Genomic DNA, 15,354 nt, shown 5'->3' with positions numbered 1-15,354 from the left:
ATTTCAAGACTACACTTACTTTACCACATCCAGGAACATCTACACTTTCTATTGGTCGAGAGATTTCAAGACTACACTTACTTTACCACATCCAGGAACATCTACACCTTCTATAGGTCGAGGGATTTCAAGACTTTTAACCACTCCATACTTGTTGCATTCTTCTCTTATGTCTTCCACAATATCTATACAACATATGATACATAACTTATGAACTACCCAAATAGTCAACAGTTTTTTACAAATACCAAAGATTATTAATTTTCCAATAGCATTTTATTTTTATCCTAATATTTACACTTTTTTGTTTCTCATATTAACCAGTGAGTTATGAACAAACACAGAATAAAATAAAACAACGTTCTTTGGTTTCACTGGCTTTTTAAAAAGAAATTCCTTACAACTATCTGTGAAAAAATACGTTTCTCAAGAACCATACAGTTCAAGAAGAGTAAGGAACTGTTTATGATACAATATAGTTTGCACATTTCAAGTAACTTCACAAATTTAAACTGATGTAAAGGAATTACAATAACTAAATAATGATTGTACCTGAAAATGTTTTCTATTATTAATGACTTCCCTAAAGACCTTTTTCAAATTGTTGATGCTAACATTCATGGAAAAAGAGTAAAATATGTCTCACTAACCCTCATATTCTTCTTCATCCATGAGTTCCTCAGGAAGCACCATATTCATGAGACAAAGCACTTCAGTAGGAGGACCAGCCCCACCAGAAAGTTGAAGACCTGGTACCTGTATCTGTACAGGAACCTGAGAAGAGAAATGAAAATAACCAAAACAAATTAACACATGAAGTTATTTAAAGATGACACTAAAAAAATAAAACAATTGGACACATTTTAGTTTAAGCGAGATAATGTTATTTTTAACAAATCTCCCATCAGCTTAATTACATAATGTTTGGAAAACAAGTAAATTACCAGAGTTACAACAGTAAAACATCAGGATATACCAATAAAAGCCTCTAAACAAGCATGTACAGAAATAATGAGAAGTTATACAAGAAGTTACTCACAGCCATTGTACTGTTTCTGGCACCTACACTAGCTCTCTGAACAATTAGTTTTTTATCTCCTAGTTGCATTCCGTTCAGTCCAGCTATGGCCTAAAAAAAAGTGAATAATAATATAATGAAGTTATGTTCACATACCATAAAAAATTTTACCCTCTCTGTCTCCAACATGGTTATACCAATAAAAACTTAGACACTTATAAACTCCAGTGGAAATTTAAAATTGTACACTTTCATACTACTTACATTACTCATTATAACTTTGGAAAAAAAAAACCAACAAAAAAACAGAAACTAGAATCATATCATGAGGCAGCTATGTTTCATTTGTAATTCCTACATGTCATTCATTCTGTTAATTACATTATGAAACAATTTTGCAATAATAATGATAATAAAAAATCATAAATCACGCATAGGAGCATCTTCCCTCGTATTCATATAAACTATAACATATACATATCTATGTTTCACTGAAAAATAGTTTCATTTTATTTCAGCAGTATTAAGGCAAATGTCCTTAAGAATTTACCTTTGTTTTATGCATTTTTCAAAGGTCACTGACCACTACGTACGTACAGATGTTAATGTTATGAAACCAGTCACTAATAAAACTGTAAGTTCATCATACTATGAGGCTTGTGGTTGTGCTTTAACATTTGCTCCTAGTTCATTCAAAATATTTCCTGTCACTGTTCTTCATGTATATATGTTGTTGTTTTTTGTTTTTAAATCAACACATATATCTTTATCCATTTTCTTTGATTTCAAAAGACTTCTCAGTTTCTTCACTTTTTGGTTTTATTGTTTATAATAGCCTAAATTATAAATGCTGAGTGCTATAATTTTGAGGTATAATTGTTTTCATGGGTTCTAAGCGACTGGCATCTGTATGATAACAATTGCATTTATATTATCTTGATTCAAACTGTTAGTTTTATAATATTAATAAATATACTTCATTTTATGATCATTCTTTAGTTACAAACTTACAAATCAAACTATGATGGATTTGATAAACAAAAAAGGGTAGTCTACTCTTGTGGGTTTACCAAACTTCTGAATAAGTGCATAACTGTTTTTCAAGTATATATATATATAAAAAAAAAAAAAAAGATGTAGCTCATATTTTTTACCATTAAGTGCATTGAATGAGTCGTCAATTTTCAATTAACTCTTTCAGTGTTGACTTGGTCCATGGGACCAACTTCATGACCATTTTGTGCTTGTTATAATTTTCATGCTATAAAGTTTAAATTTGTAAGAGTACATTCAAGAAATTCTACAAATTACCAGTAAACATTATAATGCTTTCACAAACAAAATATTAGACTTTTTGTTATGTCTTAAGGTATCTTAAGCAACATTCTTCTTGTACTCTTTTGTCTTTTCACATGTTGGATAAACAACATCCAAAGTAATTTTCATTTTAAGATTAAAAATAATTTTATGCATCATAAAATTTTCCAATTTTACATGCAGAATCTTTATAATGTCTAGATCATATAAAACGTTTCTTAAGAAAAAACTTTATATTTTATCAATTACTTTCACCAATGAATATTTGACCGATTTCATGAACACCATAAAAAAAACAGGAAATAAATATAAATTATATGCCTTTTTCATTCTAGAGTGACTACAGATTATATAATGAAAACATAAATGTTTAGACTAAATCTCAAAACATTACATATTTATATATATTTATTTATTATTATTACATTGATCTGTCAGTCACTGATGGCTCAACACAAAGTCACAATGACAAGGCATACACACACTCATATATCACAAAGTGATTTGTTTCGGCAGTGTTTATAAAATTATTACACATTATATAGCATATATATATATTATTATTATTTACACACAAGTTCACAAATCTATTTGTCTTAAAACATAGAACAGAAAATAAAGAAAACAATTATCTCTTTTAGTTACAATCTTTGTACTTAAGAAATTTTACATCTGGAAGATGTGAAATTAAATATTTTTTGTTAGGTTTTATATACACAGTTGAATAATCAATAAATCATAAATTACTATATCAATACCAAAGAATTACAAAATAATTTACCACGTTTAGTAACTAAGCTGTATTTGAGTCTTAAAAAATGGGAAATTTCAGGCTGAAGACTCAACTTATCAGCACAAAGTTTTGTCCAAAAAAAGATAGGATGTCTTTATATTTGTAATTGGTTGAAAAAAACACAATGGAGACATTGTGAACTTCTGATTGGTTATTCACATATTATATATAGAAGTGTACATAAGGTATTATTTCCAAAATGGAAAGAGGTGAGCAGGGCCACATGAGCAATATTCTCAACAAATAGAAAACATAATTTGTTTTTTTAATATTTGAAGTTGTCATTATTGGTAATTTGACATCACAAATATCTAATTTGAAACATTGCTGCAATCAACATAACACAATCCACAAAAATCAATGTTTAGGTGTGTTTTTAATACTTACTACTAAATTAAGAAATTAAATACTGTATAATATGAAAATTTGAATTATAATCTACAGTTTGATGTCAAACTTAGTAACACAAATTCATAAGACAGTAATTTAAAAAACTTCTGAATGCGAGACAACAAATGCTATGACATATCCTGTTGCCTATGACCTGTCAAGAAAAGACTAAATTATATTTTTGTGGTACAAAACACACAGCAATAATAATCACAGTGTTAACAGATGAAAGTTTGCACTTTGATACTGGTAATGCTTTATCAATAAATGAACTATCTTGGTTTCAATCAATTTCAGTGATTGTTTGAAAATCTGTAAAAAGACAATATTTCTAAGATGTAAAGGTTCTGCTTCAGATACTTAGCGAGAAAAGTGTTTGATTTAAACACACCAAGGTTTTCTATATAAATAACACTATGTAACTATTTTTTCTTGTTCCTGGGCAGAAAGTGTTATTTCTCAATTGCTTATGCCTAAAGTAAATAAAAAAAGACCTATTTTTTTTTTCAAACTTTGCTTTTGTGATCTAGGTAATGAAATTTTCAAATTTACCCATTTTCCAGAACATTCCAGGTAGATTCAGTGCTGAGTAGCTGATAGAGAATTCTCTCGAACTTACAAGAATTTTCAACTACTTTCTAGAATGTTGTAGAACTTATGAGAATTTTCAAGAACCTTTCAGAATTTTCTAGAACTTTCCATAGCAATATATATATACAGGGGCTCACCACTCACCATTTCAATTTATTGAACACATAGACCTATCTGATTTTATCAGAGATGGCATCAAGAAGTTGCAAGCATTCTCCAGACAAATTCTGCTATATATGTGGCCAATTTATCAAGACAACAGTGAAAAAGTACTCTGTGACAGCATCTGCTAAAATGTGTGAACCCTACAAGACATATTTCAGCATGCCTGTCATGGATCAAAACAAACCCTGGGCACCTTATTTTACCTGTGAGTACTGTAAAAAAACTCTAGAAGGTAAGACAGACAATTTTTGCTTACTTGAATAGTAAGATTTTATACTATTCAAATTTTAGACCTTTTAAAGTTTTTTTTTTTAATTTCCAATAGTATAGAAAAAATATCACATATAAGATACTTTGCATGAACCTCTTACACTTTAGTTGTGGATGAAATAAATTTATTCTTTATAATAACAATTTTATTTTGCTCTTTTGCAGGATGGTACAGAGGGGAAAAGAGAGCTATAAAGTTTGCTATTCCAAAAATTTGGCATGAACCCACTGAACATTCAAGCAATTGCTACTTCTGCATGGTGAAACCTTCCAAATGACGGACTGGCAAGAATGCATCTGCTATCATGTGTCCAGACCTTCCATCATCCACCTCCCCAGTGCCACACTGCCCTGAGCTCCCTGTACATACTCTGCCAGAAAAAAAGCAGCCATCCTCAGAAGAGAGCAGCAAATCTAGAGAGGAGGTAGACCTTGAAGATCCAGATTATAATTTCAGAGGTGCAGCTGGTGAGAGAAACCCATTCTACCCCAACCAAAAAGACCTCAATGACTTGAACAGAGATCTTTGTCTAACAAAGTTGAATGCCTAGCTTTTGACATCTAGACTCAAGAAGTGGGATTTGTTAACTGAAAGCGTGCAAGTCGAAAATCAGAGGAAGTGTCACCAATATTTTTCAAGCTTCTTCACTCGTCAAGATGGGCTCTGCTTCTGCCACAATGTATCTGTTCTGTGCTGCTCCATAATGAGAATAAGTATCCATTTCTTCCCCTGGCTCATTCTGTGCACCTCAAAGAAGAATACAACAGCATCAAGGCCTTGCAAGAAGCCTTGAAGTATGATGAGTATGGTTGGGAGGTTATCGGAGACTTCAAAATGGTGGCAATCTGGCTGGGTCTCCAAGGAGGCTTTACCAAGTTTTCCTGTTATCTTTACCCCAACGGACTGAGTTCTCTGTAGGGAGGCACAATGTCAAGTGTGAGCCACTAGTGGCCCTCCAGAAGTTGTTGTTTCCACCACTGCACATAAAATTGGGTCTTATGAAATAATTTGTCACAGCTCTTGATAACAAGTCTGCAGTTTTCAAGTACCTTTGAGACTTCTTCCCTAAGCTGTCTGAGGCAAAGGTCAAAGCTGGTTCTTTGTTAGACCACAAATAAAGAAGATCCTGGAGTGCACAGAATTCAGTAGGAAGGAAAAAAAACCTTGGGGCAGCTTTGTCGCAGTGGTTTAGGGCTTCTTGGGCAATCACAAGGACAAACATTATGTGGAACTGGTTGAGACTCTGGTGAAGAACTATGGCAAAATGGTCTGCAGGATGTCCCTGAAAGTCCATATCCTTGACACTCATCTTGATAAATTCAAGGAGAACATGGGAGCATACTCAGAGGAGCAAGGCGAGTGCTTCCACCAGGATATACTGGACTTTGAATGCTGCTACCAAGGAGCTTATAACGAAAACGTGATAGGAGACTATATTTGGGGGCTGACATGTGAAAGTGATTTACATTACAGTCACAAATCTCGGAAAACTACTTACTTCTAAACATATTTGTATAAATACATGTAAATCTTGATTCACATGTTGTTTCATTCAGACCTTATGTCAATGAAAATGTGCCAATTTGCCCATTTTTACATAGAAAATAGGTTAATTTCTAAATTTCATTATCCAGATCATAAAAGCAAAGTTTGAAGGGAATATTGGCCATTTTCTGTACTTTTACAACATAAGCAATTAAGAAATAACACATATTATCCAGGAGATGCATAGTATATTATAAAGCTTACTGTGTCTTGTAACCAGCTAAAACTTTAAAAGAACATCCTTTATGAAGATTCCTGAAAGAATGCAGGAGAATATTAAACCTGTAAACTTTTCAATACTTTTATACATACTATTAAACTTACCTGATCAGTGAGATTTACATCAAAATATTCACAGAATGCATAACCTTTAGAGAGTCCTGTTGCACTGTCCTTCACCAAGTTAAAAGCTCTAAGTTGACCAAAAGACATCAGTAATTCTTTGACCTAGAAACAGAATTTATAAGAAGCTGGAAAATAACCATACCTTTCAAACAAAATTGACAGGGAAAAAATATGTAATCTAATTGTACAAGTACAAAGAGCAACTAAAAGTGTGTGCTAGAAGATTCTACCAAACTTTAGTAGTTTTATTTTATTTGTTATTACACAAAATACTGACACATTGTATTTCTCAGCTTTCAAATGCTGTATATAGTGCCAGGTAGTCATTCCTCATACTACATTTAGGGACTTACGAAACAGTAAATTTAAAGAAAGGTTTGTAATTTTTAATAAGACAGTTAGAATTATGATAGTCTTATTCAAAACATTAATGGTTTTTCTAAATCTAAAACCTACATCCTTTCCAAGCTTTGATATTATATACCACATAATGAAATAAATTACTGTTTCCCATAAGCATAAATATTCTTCAGGCTAAAAATTAAAAAAATATCAATAACCATAGTTTGAAATCTTATACTTTATAAGAAGTCCTTTCCTCAAACTTCCGTATACAGAACTAGATGGTACCACACATGTTTATATGTAAATTAGACTGGGATGTGAGAATACAAAGAGTTATTGTAACACACTCCAAGACATGTCAGAGCATGTTGTTGGAACTGTACCATTAATACAGCTACAACATTACTGTTACAATAACAATCCAAGATACAAACTATGCATAACTGCTGCTGTCACCAGATTAATTAGAAAGCTGTGAGAGAAAGAAATGAAATCACCTGATGACATTATCATGAGTTCTTATACTCTTGTCCCATGTCAAAGTTACAAAATGTGGATGTGTCATAATCGTGTAAGAAGTTACCCCAATAACACTGTTCATAAAACACTCAACTACCACTTCCATCATGCTAACCTGACATCTCTTTTAATAACAACTGGTTGTGAGGCTTTCGAATAACGAAGGTTGTTTCTGGGTTCTGAGAATGGAATCAATCAACTGAAGTATGCAAACACAATTGTCAGGATGAATACAATAATGAAAAATGATGAATAGTAGCTGTAGGATCATCACCTTCAGCTACTCCTAGAAAACAGTGGAATGTGCACCTCTGGTCCCTAATGCTACATGATTCATCCATTCTATGTAAAACTTCAAGTATCTACACTAGTCTCATAACCATACTGTATAAACAATAAAATAGTAATTACCAATAATGTTTTTAATTTTGTTTTGTAACCTTTCAAACAAAGGTCAATATGCAATTTTTCTAAATTTTAGAAATGTCTATCAAAGCTATAAATACTCTGCTGCTAAGGCATTATAAAATATATTGTTTATTGTTTTCAAGCACTGCAAAAACAAAGAAAAACAGATATTAATAATCAATGTTTATGAGTTAAGTATACAGTCATGTGAAAAAATTAGAACACCCTATGAAAGCCTGTGTATTTTTGTAACATTTTTGGATATATAGATGTTTAATCTCAATTTTAACAATACTGAGAGATTATAGGAATATAACTAAACAATTAAAATTGAAGAAAAGACTTTTCAAGATCTTCTGTAAATGTCATGCTGCAAAAAAGCATATTCAAACTGAGGACAAAGTTAAGACACCCTACCACTAATAGTTAGTGTTACCCCCTTTGGCTGAAATAACAGCAGTGAGACGCTTCTTGTAGCCATTTACCAGTCTCTGACATCGGTCTGAAGAAAGTTTGCCCCACTCCTCAATACAGAACTCTTTCAGCTGTGAGATGTTTGAGAGATTTCTTGCATGTACAGTCTGTTTCAAGCCACCCCACAGCATCTCAATGGGATTTAGATCTGGGCTTTGATTTGGCCATTCCAGGACTCTCCATTTCTTAGTTTTCAGCCAGTCCTTGGTGGATTTACTGGTGTGTTTTGGGTCATTGTTGTGTTGCAGGGTTCAGTTCAGTTCCAGCTTTAATTTTCTTACAGATGGTCTCACATGATCTTCAAGCACCCTCTGATACACAGTAGAATTCATAGTGGATTCTATGATTGTGAGCTGTCCAGGTCCTCCTGCAGCAAAGCAGCCCCAAACCATGACACTTCCACCTCCATGCTTCACAGTTGGTATGAGGTTTTTTTCCTGGAATGTCGTATTTGGTTTACACCAAACATGTCCTCTGTTCTGGTGTTCAAATAATTCAATTTTGGACTCATCTGTCCAAAGAACATTCTTCCAGAAGTCCTGGTCTTTGTCTACATTCTCTCTGGCAAACTTCAGTCTGGTCTTCATGTTTCTCTTAGAGAGCAAAGGTTTCCTCCTTGCACACCTCCCATGCAAGTTACACTTGTGCAGTCTCTTTCTGATTGTAGAGGCATGCACTTTCACATCAACAGTAGCCAGAGCCTGCTGTAGGTTCCATGATGACATGTTAGGGTGTTTGGAGACCTCTTTTAGCATCTTGCTGTCTGCTCTCGGGGTGAACTTGCTTGGATGACCAGACCTGGGCATGTTGGAAGTTGTTTTGAAAGCCTTCCACTTGTTCACTATTTTCCAAACAGTGGAATGTCTGATTTCAAACTCTTTTGAGACCTTTTAAATTCCCTTACTAGACTCAAAAGCTTCTACAATTTTCTTTCTGAAGACCTCAGACAGCTCTTTTGCTTTCACCATGGTGCTCTCTCTCACTTCAACAGTTAGGAGCACACCAAACTAAATGTCTGAAGTTTAAATAGGGCAAACCTCATTCAAAATGTTGAGTAACGATCTTCTAATCAAGTGTACCTGGTGTGATACTCCTATGTGTGTGAGTTGAGCCATTTTATGTGGGAATAAATGTGGGGGTGTCTTAACTTTTGCTCAGTTAGAATATGCATTTTTGTAGAATTACATTTTACAAAAGATCTTGAAAAGTCTTTTCTTCAGGTTTAATTGTTTAGTTATATTACTTTAATCTCTCAGTATTGTTAAAATTGAGATTAAATATTTATATATCCAAAAACGTTATAAAAATACACAGGCTTTCATAGGGTGTCCCAATTTTTTCACATGACTGTAAGTTCAAAATCATTCCATGAACCTTGAACTCAATCTCTAAATTCTGTATGCATCTTAACAAACTACAATATATAAGCATGTCATTTTTATCAGTTAATTTTTTTTTTCTACAAATAACTATTTATATATAAACAAAAGTGGGATACTTTAAGTGTATAAATTTATAAAACAAAATTTATACTGGAGATGCATATACCACTCTTAATAACAAGAGGAAAATTAATAATTCTTCACATTTTAAATTTACTACACTCAAAGTATTTCACCTGCTCACTCTTCACCACTGACAAAAATACACTATTTTTTTTTTTTAAAAAACCACTGTTACTGTGTTCTTCTTACTGTATTAGTATTACAGACTGAAGTACAGATGTACAAAATTAGGTGATACTTACAAGAGCTGTGCTTGATCAAGAGAAGGTTTATGGGATAAACGTCTCAAAACAGACAGCATGATTACAGTTGATACTTCTAATGCTTTAACAACAGTAAATATTACAATAACAAGTTAATAACTACCTATTGAACTGACCACCTGCTGACCACTTTGTACCCATCATAGTTTCCACACTGTAATGTTTAATACAGTACATATCATTTTTTTTTTTGAAGTTAAGATTAAAAATTCTTTTCTTTGTCTCACAAATCTTAAATTTCATTTGTGTCACTTTCAAAACATTCTAAATAAATAAATTTAATGTATACAAAACCCCTATAGCTTTTATGGGTTTATAAACAAACTATACATGACTTAAAAATCCTTGTTTATGTTCAGAACAACACAATTTACTCATCACATTTAGAGTTTTTGCAAAATTATAATTTTCTCCTTCAAGCTGTTTACAAGTGACTATTAGATTTACACACAGGAAAGTGTTCTTTTTCTTGGTAATAAACACTTATGAAAAGAAGTATGTGGGAATAGAAAAGAGGTTTCAAAAGAACGTAGTAGTCGGAGGAGCCATTCTCTCAAGTTTGACTTTTCAATTCATTAACCACTGTACATGTTGCATGGTAAACATAACAAAACATAAACTGATATTTAGCATCTTTTTCTTCATATTTTATTTTAAACTTAGAAATTAAATCATATATGCTATTAAAATTTCAAATATAAACTGCATTTTGATGCAATTTCATTGACATAAGTAACGGTTAACTTATTTAATACAATTTTGAAAATAATTCTCTTAAGTTATGCCTGTAGTAAAATTTACCTGATCTTCATTCAAGTATGAAGGCAAACCACCAATAAAGATTTTATGTGGGGAGTCTTGAACTACAGTTGATACAACACCTGTTTGAAATATAATACATTTTATTAATATACAGTCCCTTATATGTATAACAGTCCAAGATACAGTTCATCCTTAATAGCCATTTATGAAAATATTGTTTAAATGATGAATAATTTTGTGTTTGAGCCTTTCAACCAGTTAAAGTTTCTTTTATCAATTTAAAAGCTATATTTCATTTTGACTAAAAAATTAATTTATATTACCAATAAGAAATATTTTTTTCTCTTACCTAATGTCTATTACAGATCCATGAAAGGTTTTTTTCATTCATTTTTGGTATATCAATATCAACAAATTTTAGGGTTTTAAATATTCAACTATACAATTTTAAGCTAAACAAACACATACACAGATTAAAGTATACACATAATCTATGTATGTGTGTAAGCCACGAGAAGATTATACTTATGCCACATGTCATACAAAATTAAAATGTCACTGCTATTAAAATTACAATGTTAGACAATATTCAATTCACAAAATTTAACTTGCAATATATGTAGTGTATGTATTTTTTAACTAAAGACTTGTGCAAGTGCAATAGCTATGAAGTCTCATACTAGTTTATATATTTTAATCTTTAAAGTAAAACAAGTACTAATACAGAAAAAATGCATAAATAAAATTACCATCAGAACACAGTTTATAATTGAGATTTTTATATTATTTAAGTTCTAAGTTTTATTTTTCAAACGAAAATAGTTAAAAAACATACTTCGGTCAGTCTGTTGTCACAATATGCGAGAACATTTCATTCTTCCTCTATTAAGTTTGTATAACTTCAATATAACATTAACAATGTTCAGGTAATGTAAACACAATCTCTAAATAATGACAAAGGTCTAAATTTCTCCATTTGCTGTGAAATCAATAAAGTTTCCCAACCCTGACATATTAATTTACCTTTAACTTTCAAGACAGTTTTCAAAACCACGTACCAACAGAAATAACTTATTTTCTAGTTCAAGCTTCTAACTGTTCTTTTGAACTTGGCAGCAACGAATGTTTCTATAAGAAGTTATTTATGTGTGTAAGCAAAGCTGATGTTTATGGCATCAAAGATATTTTTAATCTACTTAAACTTTAGTTAGAAGTCAGTTAAATTATAGTAGTTTTTGAATGTTCTGCTTTAATTATTTATGTTCCAAGATGGATATCTGAAAATTAAATTAATTTGACCCTGAACTTACAGGAAAAACTTAACCTAATTCAGTGGTTGCCAAGGGTATAATTTCACCTTACTGTATATGTTGGTGTACAAGAATCTGTTAATGTGTTGTTTTTCAGGGATAAATGGGCTGCACTTCATTCACTCCAAGAAATACAGTAAACTGTTTATGAAATGGTAAACAGTTATGACTGTAAATATATTAGAAAAACATAATATTCCAAAATGAGATCTGAAGAGAAGAGAAAAAGCACTGGTTATTTCAGTTTACTGTACATTGGTCATTTAGTAAGTTTAGTGTTACAATATAGAAAATACAGATGAAATATAAACTTTCACAGAAGAAAAAAAACCACTTGATATTAATTTAGAATGTTGTTATGCAAATGAAATATGAAAACCATAAGATCCATGTTAGTCAGAGACAAAGTCAGACTGACTCCAAATATTCTCAGAAAAATTTATGAAACAATTATTTAAAAAAATATGAATTTATGTGTAAAACACACTTGTACTGTTTGCCAAATTTCATGAAGACATACTAAATTTAGTTACATCATGTACAGTCATGTGAAAAAGTTAGGGCACCCTATGAAAGCCTGTGTATTTTTGTAACATTTTTGGATACATAGATATTTAATCTCAATTTTAACAATACTGAGAGATTATAGGAATATAACTAAACAATTAAAACTGAAGAAAAGACTTTTCAAGATCTTCTGTAAATGTAATTCTACAAAAATGCATATTCTAACTGAGAAAAAAGTTAGGACACCCCCACATTTATTCCCACATAAAATGGCTCAACTCACACACAGGCATATCACACCAGGTACACTTGATTAGAAGATCGTTACTCAACATTTTGAATGAGGTTTGCCCTATTTAAACTTCAGACATTTAGTTTGGTGTGCTCCTAACTGTTGAAGTGAGAGAGAGCACCATGGTGAAAGCAAAAGAGCTGTCTGAGGTCTTCAGAAAGAAAATTGTAGAAGCTTATGAGTCTAGTAAGGGAATTAAAAAGGTCTCAAAAGAGTTTGAAATCAGACATTCCACTGTTTGGAAAATAGTGAACATGTGGAAGGCTTTCAAAACAACTTCCAACATGCCCAGGTCTGGTCATCTAAGCAAGTTCACCCCGAGAGCAGACAGCAAGATGCTAAAAGAGGTCTCCAAACACCCTAACATGTCATCATGGGACCTACAGCAGGCTCTGGCTACTGTTGATGTGAAAGTGCATGCCTCTACAATCAGAAAGAGACTGCACAAGTGTAACTTGCATGGGAGGTGTGCAAGGAGGAAACCTTTGCTCTCTAAGATAAACATGAAGACCAGACTGAAGTTTGCCAGAGAGAATGTAGACAAAGACCAGGACTTCTGGAAGAATGTTCTTTGGACAGATGAGTCCAAAATTGAATTATTTGAACACCAGAACAGAGGACATGTTTGGTGTAAACCAAATACGACATTCCAGGAAAAATCCTCATACCAACTGTGAAGCATGGAGGTGGAAGTGTCATGGTTTGGGGCTGCTTTGCTACAGGAGGACCTGGACAGCTCACAATCATAGAATCCACTACGAATTCTACTGTGTATCAGAGGGTGCTTGAAGATCATGTGAAACCATCTGTAAGAAAATTAAAGCTGAAGCGGAACTGAACCCTGCAACACAACAATGACCCAAAACACACCAGTAAATCCACCAAGGACTGGCTAAAAACTAAGAAATGGAGAGTCCTGGAATGGCCAAATCAAAGCCCAGATCTAAATCCCATTGAGATGCTGTGGGGTGGCTTGAAACAGACTGTACATGCAAGAAACCCCTCAAACATCTCACAGCTGAAAGAATTCTTCATTGAGGAGTGGGGCAAACTTTCTTCAGACCGATGTAAGAGACTGGTAGATGGCTACAAGAAGTGTCTGACTACAGTTATTTCAGCCAAAGGGGGTAACACTAACTATTAGGGGGTAGGGTGACCTAACCTTTTCCTGAGTTAGAATATGCATTTTTGTAGAATTACATTTACGGAAGATCTTGAAAAGTCTTTTCTTCAGTTTTAATTGTTTAGTTATATTCCTATAATCTCTCAGTATTGTTAAAATTGAGATAAAGCATCTATATATCCCAAAATGTTACAAAAATACACAGGCTTTCATAGGGTGTCCTAACTTTTTCACATGACTATCTTCTGATGGTCACACAGTGGTTACAAAGTTAATCAAATCACACGATTCCAAATAAGCAGAATTAATTTACATCATTAATTGTACTGTTTTACATCACTCACTTTCAAATTTTCTATTTTTCCCATCACCTCTCTATGATGTCCTGAGTTGAAAGTAAATTACTCATTAGAATATAAATTTACTAAGGCACAGGTTAATATATACACTCTTCATTCTTCTTTGCTTGCAAATGCCATAAACTAGAAAATCAGACCCACCTGTCACATTTTTTTTCTCACAAATTGCAAATATTTGTCTCTGACATTTTATAGTAAATTATTTATTACCAACAAAAAGGTAAAGTTTAATGTAAACATATTACATTGTTTTCTGTTAAAAGCACTGTCTATTTCATCCACCACTTTGAAAATATTTTCTCATGGGAATCACATCAAAGAGTTTAGCTGAACTTTTATGGGTGCTTGATATGTAATTAGAAAACCATAAAATTTATGACAGTTAAAGAACATTGCTTGTTTTTTTCATGCTATTATTCTGTGTTTTTAGGTTATTATTTCATTAAATAAATACTATATTTTTTGTTTTTTATGTGTATTATTACAAAAGTAAATAAAACAGAAACTTGTTGGGTTAAATAAGTTAAGTAATAGGTAAGAAAATGAACAAAAATAAAAAAAATTCACAAGGCATGCTTGAGAAAACTGTGTGTGTTACATAAATCGAAATCATAAAATGAGTTGTACATTTTGCATGCAAGCAGCTTGTATGTTACATAAATCGACACAGTAAAATGAGCCTTACATTACGCTTGCAAACTGCTTGTGTGTTACATAAATTGAAATTGTAAAAGGAGTTGTACATTCACCAAGTGATTCACAGCAAAAGCATAAAAGTGTAATTTAAATTTATTTTTTAAGTTGGCATAGTGGTTATGAGATCAGTTAAATAAACCAACCCATTATAGAGCTATTGTAGAGAGTATCATAGGTAGAATATAACACAATTTTCTGTAAAAACACATTTGATTTTTAAGTAACAGGGTTTAAGAGATTATGGAAATAAAATTTCAAAGGTTTCAGATGTAGAAATGTATTTTTAATCTTAGCTTGATTCTCACTTTGTGCTCAGAGCAGTCAACACACTGACTCAATATACTTGTAGACAAGTT

At 32.2% G+C, this 15,354-nt stretch overlaps 1 protein-coding gene across 3 annotated transcripts in view; it reads right to left on the bottom strand.

The window, feature by feature from the left end:
- LOC143224904 (splicing factor U2AF 50 kDa subunit-like) overlaps positions 1 to 15,354 on the bottom strand; it is a 49,206-nt gene that overhangs the window by 3,018 nt on the left and 30,834 nt on the right. For all 3 annotated transcript variants that reach the window (XM_076453364.1, XM_076453363.1, XM_076453365.1), the window contains 5 exons: positions 10,751 to 10,830; positions 6,415 to 6,537; positions 1,040 to 1,129; positions 651 to 774; positions 82 to 185 (listed from right to left, as the gene is read on the bottom strand). In XM_076453364.1, coding sequence (XP_076309479.1) covers positions 82 to 185; positions 651 to 774; positions 1,040 to 1,129; positions 6,415 to 6,537; positions 10,751 to 10,830 — 521 coding nt within the window. The remainder of the gene's footprint in view (positions 1 to 81; positions 186 to 650; positions 775 to 1,039; positions 1,130 to 6,414; positions 6,538 to 10,750; positions 10,831 to 15,354) is intronic.

The sequence above is a fragment of the Tachypleus tridentatus genome, chromosome 9 (genome assembly GCF_004210375.1).
Source record: "Tachypleus tridentatus isolate NWPU-2018 chromosome 9, ASM421037v1, whole genome shotgun sequence".
NCBI classification, from domain to species: Eukaryota; Metazoa; Arthropoda; class Merostomata; order Xiphosura; family Limulidae; genus Tachypleus; species Tachypleus tridentatus.
Note: the sequence above shows the minus strand (reverse complement) of the source record. Positions and strands in the feature narration are given on the sequence as shown.